Source organism: Serinus canaria, chromosome 4A, assembly GCF_022539315.1.
Source record: "Serinus canaria isolate serCan28SL12 chromosome 4A, serCan2020, whole genome shotgun sequence".
Taxonomy (NCBI): domain Eukaryota; kingdom Metazoa; phylum Chordata; class Aves; order Passeriformes; family Fringillidae; genus Serinus; species Serinus canaria.
The window spans coordinates 16876138-16888225 of record NC_066318.1 but is presented as its reverse complement, the minus strand read 5'-3'; the positions used below and the strand labels follow the sequence as shown (position 1 = coordinate 16888225).

The window sequence follows — 12088 nt, the reverse complement described above, 5'->3', positions numbered from 1 at the left end:
GGAGTTTGAAAATAAACTCTAATACAGCCAGCACACTCTTCTCCTGCACTCCACCACATGAACACAACTTCTAGCTCATTAAGCAGTACAAATTGAAAGGTTCTGCACCTGTATCCAGTCCAAGTGAAACTAATAAACAAATTTAACCAGGTAAAGTTGGAAACAGATTTTATTCAGTATTGACATGAAATAATTTCACCTTTAATCACTGTCATCAAACTGGTTAAACTTTGTTACCTATTTCTAACTTAGAAATAAAAATTTCCAATTTTGACCAAGTGTAGGACTCTAGTTTTTTTAAAAGTATTATTTCTAGATTATATGTAAAAAAGTCTTTTTCAAATTACTATGAAAGCATTATCTCCAGAACTTCTCCCACACCTACAATGACTGCAAAAGCATGACTACAGCAGAAAAACCAAGACACTGCATTATTCAGGAACACTGAACAAGGAATTCCAAGCACAGCAAATACCTGTCTGTCTGATAGCTCATGTTTCAGAGAAGGGAAATTACCAGAAGATTAGATTTTTTCACCTTTATAAAGATTCAGAACTGAAATAAATATTGCATCAAAGAACTATTGTGCATTTATCAAGCTAGCACCACTTAAATCACATTAAGACTCGGTATAATTACGCCAGCGAAGTGTGATATAGTGAAATAACATCAAGTTATTTGACTTTAGAATCACATATACATTGAAAATGAACATAAAATGTCTTTTTACCTATACTTTTGTTTTTAGATACTGCTGGAGGAGAGTTTGCGTCCTCAGATTCTTCTGATGAGTGAGCCAAGAAGTCATGGAGTTTCTGCACCAAAGTATTCAACTTGCTTTCACTGTTAAAATACAAGTAATACTCAGAGTTACCTACACATCTCACTCCAATTTATCAAGCTTAAAAGCTTATGTTTAATCTCAATTAATACACATCCACAAGAGATATAAACATTTGTTTCTGCATGAGTATATCAGAGCCAATAAAAAAATGTAATTTTTCTAAATACTGAGTGAAATAGTAGGTGCAGCCTTATTGACAAAAATGCATAAAAAGTCTATTTTAAGTCATTTTCACTGTTTAGATACAATTATATTCAATACAATTGTTGACAAAATTCAAGAAAGTCTGAGTGATAATGCTGCCATGACATGAAGACAGCAAAAAATTAATATTCTACTTGTCAGAAACCAGACAGGTAAGAATAATCCTTATTTTATTTTAAAAAATGTCACCTTTGGGATATAAACCCAACTAGAACAGAAGAGTTTCACCTGCAAAATTAGACACAAACAGGTCCACTGAATATCACACTGAACATGACAGGTCCACTGGATATGAAAGTTTGCTGATGCAAAACTTTTATTAAATCTACCATCTACATACATGTCTGTTGTTCATCTTGTCAAGAAACAACCACTCAGGACCAGATCATTCCTTGATCTGTTTCTTTGAGTGCTGATGATTAATTCATAAAGAATAATCCCCTGGCAACTTTCACAGGACACTTTTAGACCCCAGGAACAGTCCTGAGTACATTTCCTGACTACAGCAAAAAGCAACATCTCATCTTGCCTTAACAAGCTGTTCCATTTCATAACCTCCATGTTACCCCTGGCATTTCACATGGTTTATTTCTCCCAAAACTCCTACAATTTCCCAGGACAAGGCTTTTCCAGCTGCTCTGAGGCCAAGGGTGTTCAGCCCCTGTTCAGAAGATGCCAGGGAGTTGTTTGCTCCCTACCCTCCTTATCAGCACTCTGGAATCTGCAGCTCATCTGCCCTGACTCATCACCCCTTATCTGCTGCTCCAGATGCTTTTCCCACTCCTGACCTGCCCTATCCCCAGCAGAAGTGAGCCCAGATGAAGGATAAGGGATTCCCACCCTTCCCACTGCTTGTTTCCCCATTAATTTCAAAATAGTCTTCTAATAACAAGTAGAAATTACATTTTCTGTGCCTATTTTATTGGTCATAAGAACTTCTGAATACTCAACCTGAGCAGTCACCTTTACCATCACTACTGTTTCTCTGAGCCCATCAATTTATTAACTTCTGACTTTCAATTTGTTATTGCTAAGAAAAATTTTCATTTTATCAGAAGGATGTGCAGCTGAGAGCTCTCTTGAGCCGTGAGTGAACATCCCCACATCAGTGCCAGTGACTATTCCAACCAGTGAAAATAACCACATAAAACAGCATAAACCATCCATTTAAAAAAAAAATAATCTGCTATTTCTTTAAATCACCTGAGGTACTCAAAATAAAACAAAATAGCACTTTGCAATGAAAAGATTTTCTGCATGAGTGAAGGGCACTTTTCTTTGGAGACTACACATGCACCATCAATCACTGGAGCAAGCCTGAAAGAGCAGAACAAAGCTCTTTAACTCTCAAGAGTACCTTAAAATTTTCCTCTCAATCTGTCCAAAAGTCTTTCCCTCTAATTAGTGGACTCATGCTGCTATACAACTGCCAGCTCCCTAATCTTGGGCTTCTCTTTTTCTCATGGATGGAAGGCATACTTGGAAAACATTACAGAAGATGATAATGGTACACTGCAGTCTTAACAGCTTGCGTGCTCTCCTTTAGAAAGGAGATTTAATGACAATTTACTTGCATTAAGTGAAAAAAAAAATAGAGTTGTTCAGAATTATTTGATAGTAAAAGCATATAAAGAGATTTTACATCCATTCCAGATGGTCTGAAGAAATAAAGCACATTTAGAAAGGCCACAAGAAAGTACATTTTTGGTAGTAAAAACAACAACAACAAAAAAAGCCACACATGTAGAATTCTGCTCATTTGGTTTATAAATAACTTGTTTTGGTAAGAGCATTTTAAAAAGAAAATGGAAGCTAGAGATGAGTTCAGTATTAGTATTGTCAATACAGAATGAATTCAGAATAGTATACATGTGTCTTTGTGACTAATACTTGGAAGATTATCTACTACCATTCATTAACCCATCCTAACTAATGTAAAATTATCATTTTCAGAGCAAAATGTTCTTGCTGACAACCAATCAAAAAAGATGATATACAAACTAAAACTAAAAAGTCTTCTCAACTTGCTTTTTCTCTTGATTATTCATCATTTTGTACCATAAGCCTTTGTTAAGGAATACCAGGTCAAATCTAAGTAAAGGTGTTACACTTACGAAATATTAATTTAGGGCAACGCTTCATCTGGTTTTGTACAAAAGTGATTTTATGTCATTCATTTATACTTGAAAAATAATATCCATTATTTTTGCTTAAAGCTTCTACTGAAAAATGCTTATTCTTCGCAGTACAGACCCAGGCAGTATTAAAATGATCCCAACCTATAAACGTGTGGTGTTTAACAAACATAGGAGCCTGAAAATGTAGAACCATCTCTGAAGCACTACTGAGGCAAACAGGCTCCTCCACACTGACAGTCCCCACACTATTTATTTGTGTTGTCACACTTGAGTTTTCGAAACAAATGGCTTCCCCACCACTGCAGAACTATTTCAACACTGTTCAGCCTAATTAAAACAGGACTAGAAGGGAAGGTGCCCTGCTATTATTGGTTTGGCCATGAACCTGATTCGTGACCTTGGGAGCTACCTTGGAATGTAGCATTCCTCACCTACATTCAGAGCAAGTGCTGTTAAAGCAAACAATTAAATGCCTGGCCCTTACAAGGTAACAAAACATCCAGAGTAAGCTAATTACCTATAAATGAGTCCATAAATAATTAGAATAAATAAAGAGCCAGGTTGTGTCATAATCTAGACATGACAGGCTCCATTCCAAGTGGCTGTCGAGTGCTGTTCCCTGGATGTCCTTACCTGTACCAGCTTTGTGTGGCTAGGTTTTGGAAATGGGGGGCTACAAGGGTGACAGACTTCTGTGCAGAGATGCCAAAAGCTTCCCCCACGTTCAGCTGAGCCAACACCAGCCTGCTCCAAGAGGGACAGACACGCTGCTGGCCAAGGCTGGGCCCATCAGCAGCGCCCATTGTGGCTCTGGGATTATGCACTTGGGAAGGGAAAAACCTGCTGCAAAACAGCAGCTGGGAGAGAGGAGCAAGTGTGTGACAGCAACAGCCCTGCAGACCCTGAGGCCAGGGGAGAAGGAACAACAGGGTCAGAGGAGAGATCCATCAGCAGACCATGGGGGCCCACAGGAGAGCAGAGACCCAGCTGCAGCCCATGGAGTGATGCCTTAAGTTTCAGCTTTCATGTTTTCCAGATTCTGGACTGCATTGGTATATAACTCTGAACTTCACATTAAGTGTTACAAGTTCTTCTCACAGCTCAGGCACACAGAACAATCCTTTTCCAGCCCCAGAACCAAGGACACCACTCCAGCTTCAGGCCCAAAGAGCGCAAACAACAGAGAATTGAGGAGAGCAGTCTGGGAGGATGGGACTGCATCACCTGGAGCTGGAATTGGACAATTAACCCCAAAGTGGAAATGGACCAAAAGTGATAGAAGTGTGAGAGCTCATGTCCAGCTGGGGTGTAGCCACGGCCAGGCTCTTGTGCTGCCCAAGGTGAATCCTGTGAAGGCCTTTTAATAAATCCCTGCTTTATTCCTTTAACTCTGCCCAGCCTCTGCTCTAGGAGCCTCTCAAGGCATTAGGAGGACTCCACAGCTGCTCAGGGTGATGCCCAAAGGAGGCTGTGAGCCCACAGGAACCCTCTGCTGGAGCAGCCCCTTCCTGAGCCCCGTGGGATGGGAAAGGACCACGCTGGAGCAGTTCGGGAAGAGCGGCAGCCCATGGGAAGGACCCACATGGGAGAAGTCTACGGAGAACCATCTCCCATGGGAGGGACCCCACTCCCTGCACTGCTCACCAGGAGGAGACAGAGAATGAAGTAAACTTGAACCTGGGAGAAAGGAAGGGATGGGGAGAAGGTATTTTAACACAGGGGATTTATTTCTCATTACTGTACTCTGATTTGATTGGCAATAAATTCAGCTGATTTCCCCAAGCAGTCTGTTTTACCCATGAGGGCACTTGCTGGGTGATGTCCCTGCCCTTACACCAACCTGAACTTTTCATTGTCCTCTCCCTCCTCTGCCCAGCTGAGGAGGGGCAGTGACACAGAGGGAACCCACCACAACCTCACCCCCTGTGCCAGCTGGTAACTGTCCTTCCCCAAAGCATATCACATCACCTGGGACAAATAAAATGTTAACAGTTTTTATTTGGATCCAACTTGCCACACATTCACATGATCATATTTCTTCTGAAGGCAGGTGAGGTGATGAAAATTCATAACCAGGGCAGTGGAAGGAGCAGCACTGACCACCTCAGCAGCAAACCCAGGACACACTGGACTTTCTTCTGAAACTGCACTGAAAACCTCATTCTTGCACTCAGTTTCTGTTTGCTTTTTTAAGATACTTTAAAAGTGGAAGTGGGGAATGTCCCTGTTATTGTCAACATCTGGAACAGTAATTTGAAAGCTGCAATTTCTTTAAACAAACACCTACCAACTATTACTCTAAACAAGTGTCCCTTGTGCATTTCAGTGGCTCCTGAAAGTGGCACAGGAGTCCTTTGCAGCTTTTATCTATCCCAATGTTGACAAAGATGCTTTTTTTAACCATATGTCTTCCTTAAATTCAACACTTGTCTAAGATTTTTTTATGTTTAAACTTTTCACATAGTTCAAGGCACAAGTTTTTTCAATTCATGTTTACAGTTGCTTCAGATTAAGTCTCAGTCATTTTTCACTTTTGAAACTGAAACTCTGCAGAACAACTATTAAGCAGACAAAATTAAACAATCCTTAGCAAAAATAATTAAAGAAAAATAAAACCAGATGGACTTTTAAACTGCTGGTCTGTAGACCGCCATCCTCTGCTTCAGACTGTAGCCCTGTGTGAATAGCAGAAATCCAACAACTCACAGCAAAATTCTCAGTATTTTATTTAGGATGGTGGGAAGAGAGACTACTCCTAAGCCTTGATATAATCAGGCTAGTATTCTGTCACCTGCTAATATTCATTAAAAATTTTCCTGATGAGAAGGGTTAGAATTAGCCCAATTCAAAGAGTTCAGTTAAAAAGGTAGAGCCTACATTGTTGTTTCACATAAAATATGTCAATATTGTGGCTGAACACACATGAATGAAATAGCTTAAACTTGTGGAAAAGAGTGAAAGAGGAAAAAACGTCCAGTAGGAGTTGTTTTATTTTCTTATCCCAATTTAAAAAATGGAGTGAACACACCATACCTGCCATGTTCTAAGAAACCTATTTCTGTCAGAAAAAATATAAAACCAGAAAATAAAATCAGTCTACCATTATATTACTTGAACAAGGAAAATATGATTTTATAATGGTGGGAAAACAGAGCACTTCATCCCAGTGTTTGTTTTTTAATTCAACAATGATTTTCAGCAGGCAAAAGCAACTTGACACTCTAAGTCCTAGATCAGCTTCACATTTTGGCCCTTACTTACAGTGATATACCAATTCTGCCAAGCCAAGTGAGGTTTCACACTCAGGATTCACACAATCTGGTTGTGTTGGCATGAAGCAGCTCTGCTGCCCAAGCACACAAACCTTTACACCCTGCACACACCTGATGCCATCCACACCCAGTGCTCTCCTTCCTCCTCCACTCCACACCAGGGCCCTCTGGAGATCCCCTGGTGCAGCCCTCAGCACAAGCAGAGGCAGGAACAGGAGGCCACCCAGGACACTGTCCAGCCAGGTTCCAAGTGACTCCACAGCTGGAAGCCCCACGATCTTTCTGGGTGAGCTGCCTGCGTTTGACCACTATCACAGCAAAGCACTCCTCCTGTGTCAGGAGGAATTGTACCACATGGAACTGACTGCATCAGAGACATCAGAAATACCTGAACACCAAAGCTCTGACTAAAAAGAGATGGAGGCATCCAGCACTTCATCAGAGATTCTGCACCTAACACTCTGTTAACACACACTCACTTTTTTACTTTGTTTAGAACTGACTTTTAATCCACAGGGGCTTAATCAAGTGATACCTGGTGCAGTTGAAGACACTCCATGATGTGGACGAAGTAATTTTGGAGCTTAAATACAGCATAACAGGTTCAGATAAGTAAACAGAATTATCTTCCTCCAGACACACAAGGGGAATGAGAAAGCAACAGTTCAAAGTCACTAAGAGACCCTTTATTCTGTTCAAGGAAGCTTACACGATTTCTTTCTGTTCACGTGGTGGGAGTTATCACACTTCATTCACTAAGAAGTGAAAACAAAAAACTTTGTTTTTAACCTGTTTCTTTAATGAGATCTTCAAAAAACCCAAACAAGGAACATCATCACAAATCCACAAGGCAAAAGTAAGACAAACAATCTCATTGTTTGTTGGTTGGTTTCAATGCCACACTGAAGTGTAACTTCAATGGTGAAATACCCTGCAAGCTGAGAAAGACTGAAGCTGCTACTTGAAAACCTAAACACAACATTTATGAGACAAAAATCATGTGAAGTGCACACCTCACTCTGTTCATTCAGGAAAGGAAGCTTAGTCTAGCACATATAACACATAAAACAAGCTGAATTTAAAAGGGGAGGGGAGGGGGAAGGGGAAGGGTCCCATGACCAAGAGCATCAGGGACCCCCAACTCTAAAAATGCCTTTTGCTTCATGTGCCTTCTGCTCCCTGGAGCTTATCATAGCTTCTCAAGGAAACTTCCTTCAGTAGCAACTCTGCTGAAAATCAAAGCCTGGCCCTTCAATTCTCCCACATAATCCCAATCACAGCTGTTACAGCTTTGAGGGCTGTAAGCCCATCCAAAGCACACGTTTTCATTTTACAAGACAAAAGCCACCTCAGTCTCAAATTTATTGCCTATATTTTAGTCTTGCTTTACATGACAGATGCATTTGCCCAACAAAGCTTCTAGGTGAACCTATTACAACCTACAGTTGGACCCACTCAGACAAAAATTTCTACAACTATGCAGCTTTTGGACTTGCAAATAAACTGCTTCAATGGCACTGCAGCTGACATTGGTCAGCAACCTGTGTCATCAAGTTCTTGCTTTTTTCAAGGTTTCACTCCTTTTCTAACAAAAAAAAAAAACCCAAAAACCCCCAACACACATCACCCATGCTGAGTGACAACTGCAACTGAGTGACAACTACATTTCATCACAAGACTGTGAAAGCTTTACGCTCCTCCTTTAGTAAATAAATCAGGACACTTCACCTCTTTTAAAGTCAACATAAAACCTTCCACTATATTTGCCACTGAATTTCTACAGTTTCTTCTTTCTCCTGCTGCCACACCAAGGGAACAACATGCCACTGACCCATCCATGAACTCATCCATGTCTCCAAATCACCTGCAGGCACCAGCTGAGCTCCAGCAATACCAAGTGTGATTTCATGAGGTTCAGCACTATCCTTAGGCTTTCCCTTTAGAAAAGACACTTCTGGTAATCCAGTTTTAAATGTACTTGGTCACAGGATGCAGACATTTGTTTTTCTGATGAACACAGCACATTTTAGCATTACTTTGTATTTTCTTTTGGTGAGGTACAGGCACATAAAAAGCAGTCTCTTTTCCACCCTTCAAGCAAGGGAGTTAATCTGTAACAGAAAACTGAGAATTTCAAATCCCCACAATGTTAAGGTCACCCTGCTGCAGAATTTGTATTACACACCCCTCTGATGCACCAAATTGTTTCCTAGAAAATTAAGATATCTTCAGTTAAGCTCTAGAAAGACCCTAATATAAAGTTTGCAAAGCTCTAACAGACAGTATTGAAGAAAACCATAAATAACAAAGTCTCTGCAGAAAATTCCTCTCCCAAAGAATTTCATTTCAGTGCTGCAGATCCTGGTTCTGGGGCACAGCTGGCACTGAAGATGACACAGTTTTGCTCTTCTTCAGGAAGAGCTGAAGAATCTGCCTATGCCCATTCCAGAACAGTGTGGAAGACAGAGAACTTTCACTGTCCCTTTAGGGAATATAGAAGATTGGTGTTGACTTACTTCCAATTATATCATTGTGGCATCAAGTAACACACCTCAAGCAACCCTGCAAAATCACTCAGAACCAAGACATTCAACTGACTCAAAAATGCAGTCAATTTAATAAAAACTGTAAAACCAAGTAACCAGTATCACAATGTGAGGTGAAAAGTCTGGATAAAAAACTCCCCAAGAACTAAGCCTATTTTGCCAACTTTAAAAGAAACAAACAAACTACATTCATTGACTACCAAATAGTGAAGAAAATTCAAAACCTGTTTGCTTTTCCTATTGCTGTGCTTATGTTGTACAATGTATGAATTGGTAGGAACAGGTTAGGTCACTGTGACAAGGATTCCTCCCCTTGAAAAGGAAAGAACAAGAAAAAAAAGAAAAAGAAGTTTTTGGCGCAAAAATTTTTGAGGCATCTTTATGAATATTTACAAAGGCAGCACTTAAAAGTTTCTTAGGAGGTTATTCCAGTTTCTATAATTCTAAATTTCTCATTAGGAACATGGAAGACCCCTAGAATCTTAACATCGAATAAAAGTACTCTTGTAACAAAAGTTTAAAACTTCTCTGGGAGTAGACAAGTATGGACTGATGATTTTCCTCTGAAACACTGTAAGCCAATGTTCCACAAGTGCTGGGAATAGCTTTTCCATCCAAATTTAGTTTTCTGCACATCTTCCCAAGAACTGTAAGAGCAATCCCCCAGTCCTTTATTTCTGCACATCTCTGACATGGACAAACTGCAGAGGGTGAAGTGACACAAACATAGGCAACTGAGAGCCAACAGCACTGGTGGCAAATGGGAACAGAAGAGGAAGACAGGGAGTGTTTTTCTTCTTCATTTCCTTCTCTCCACCTCCAGTTCTTGGAAGAACTGGACTGGACAATAAAGCAAAGCCCATGCAATGGCCAGTGCCATGTATGACACTGCAGTGCCATGTCCAGCTCCTGGCACAGTTCTGGTGAGTTACAAACTGCTCCAGATGAGCTCTACACGGGATGGGAATTGTAACAAACATTTAAACTGAATGAGAACTGAGCTCATGAAAAGAAGGAAAATTTGTAGCATCAAAAAGTTGTTATGCCCATCTACTTAAAAGCAGTGTGTCACTGGGCTGTCTGCTCCGTGGGCAGATCCCACCCAAGACTGCACACCATCTCAGATCTACTCTGTCCACGCTTTTTGATCTGCAAGATCACCAACAATCTGAAATAATCCCATCCTCTCTGCAGGTAATCTAAGAATTACATGGAAAATGTCTGAGTTTCTGTATCCTCTTCCTACAAAGCAGCCTCTTGCTAGCAACACTAATTGTGGCACTAATAACAACACAGGAATATGGAAAGGGTTAAGTACAAACCCCACACATCACAGACCAGTGGTTCAAAAGAAACCAAACAAGATTATGGATAACAAGGAACAAAATATGACAATCACAATAAAACAAAAAGTAAAGTGGTCCAAATGGAAGAGCGTTTCTCAGAATATAAAATACTAATGGTGACTGCAAACCAGACCATAAATATTAGTAACTCAGATCTTTTTGTTCTACAAAAATAAAACTCTACACTTGATTTCAAGGGCTGGAGAATAAAAAGGAGAAAGCCCCTTAATTAGCACTTCAGTCTACACAACAAAATAAACACTCCAACAAAAAAAAGTTGTTTAAACTGTCAAAGCACTTACAGAACACAGAGGGGAGAAAGTGGGAGTGAGGAGAAAGGATGAGAGATAGACCATCTCTGTCTTACAAAATAAAGGAAAAAATACATCCAGAAGAAACTGCTAACTGCTGGGAAGTCATGCACCAAGTAATGTGTATTTGCAACGCTCATGACCTACATCAGCATGTGATCAACATCAACAGTGATGATAATCATCAAAAACCTCTTTCTTCTAGATTCCTAATTGGAAGTGTTAGGGCTTCAAAAACAAGCAATACAAAAGAGGAGAACACCCACTATCCCTTCAACTTTTGTCTAAAATGATAGTTGTTATGAACTACTCAAAATAAGGCGGGAGGTGCAGATACACAAAAATGACCCCAGAAAAACTTTACCCAAGGCTCAGCACTAAAGCCAGAGTGCCGAGCACCGGAGACACGTTGATGCTTCCCTATCACGGTTTGCAGACGTGTGTGGGTCAAGCGTGAGGGCCAAGCGACATCCCCTCATGGCTGGCGCAGCGCCTCAGGCACGCGGCGTCTGCGGGAGATGGACCGGGGGGCTCGGAGCCCGGCGATTCGGACAAAACCGAAAACGCACAAAGACAACTATTTATTAACACTTTAACATGGCGCCTCTCTCAGCCCGGCTTCCCGGGCATCTGTCGGTTGCTGCCGTTCCGCGTCAGCCCCGCGGCCGCACGGACGGAGCAGCGGCGGCCGCTGCCTGCGCAGGGCGCGAGGCGCGGGCGGGGGCCCGGCGCAGCTCCCGCCGCACTCGCACGTGGGGCGGGGGCCGCCCCCGGGGCCTTCCCGCCGCACGGCGCGGTCCTTCCCGCCCTCCGCGCCGGGCCCGGCCCCGCCGCCCAGGCCGAGCGCGGCGCTGCCCTCCCGCCGCCATCCCGCCTCCCGCCCGTCCCGCCAGGGCTGAGCCGCGCCGGGCCCGGCCCGGCCCGGCCCGGCCCGGCCCCGCCCCACCCCGCGCGGCCGCCGCGGAGCCGCCCGGCCCGGCCGTACCTCACGGGCTCTGCGGTCATGACTCCGCCGCCGCTGCTCGGAGCGGAGCGGCCGCCCGGGCCGGGGCCGCGCTCAGGCGCTGGGCGCAGACAAAGCCACGGCCGCCGCCATCGCCAGCGCCGCCGCCATCTTATCGGAGGGAGCCCGAGGGGACCTGCCTCCTGCCGCCGTCCTCCTCCGCCGCCTCCCATTGGCTCATGGCCGCCCACGGCTATTTTCTGATTGGGCGGCGCCGCGCCGACTGTTGCTAGGGCCGTTTACGTCACCATCCCAACCTTCCCCGCGCTGATTGGCTGGGGCGGGGCTGACGTCACGCTGCCGTCATGGACCAAAGCCCGTGACATCATTTCGCAACAAAGTGCACTGACGCCTATGCCCAGCAGGGGGCCCCAGCGGGCGGCTGCGACCACGGCGGCGGGAGCCCAGCACTGACACTGCCGGG

At 43.2% G+C, this 12088-nt stretch overlaps 1 protein-coding gene across 6 annotated transcripts in view; it reads right to left on the bottom strand.

The window, feature by feature from the left end:
* Positions 1-11852, bottom strand: part of ATRX (ATRX chromatin remodeler) — a 68477-nt gene extending 56625 nt beyond the window's left edge. For 2 of the 6 annotated variants that reach the window (XM_030228700.2, XM_050974581.1), the window contains exons 1-2: positions 11647-11852; positions 731-843 (exon numbers count right to left, since the gene is read on the bottom strand). In XM_030228700.2, coding sequence (XP_030084560.2) covers positions 731-843; positions 11647-11837 — 304 coding nt within the window. In that variant the 5' untranslated portion in view covers positions 11838-11852. Of the gene's footprint in view, positions 1-730; positions 844-1577; positions 1625-10652; positions 10817-11025; positions 11045-11646 lie in introns of those variants that run through there. The other 4 variants (XM_050974582.1, XM_050974580.1, XM_018914260.3 and 1 more) reach the window with 4 other exon arrangements.
* Positions 11853-12088: the final 236 nt, after the last annotated feature.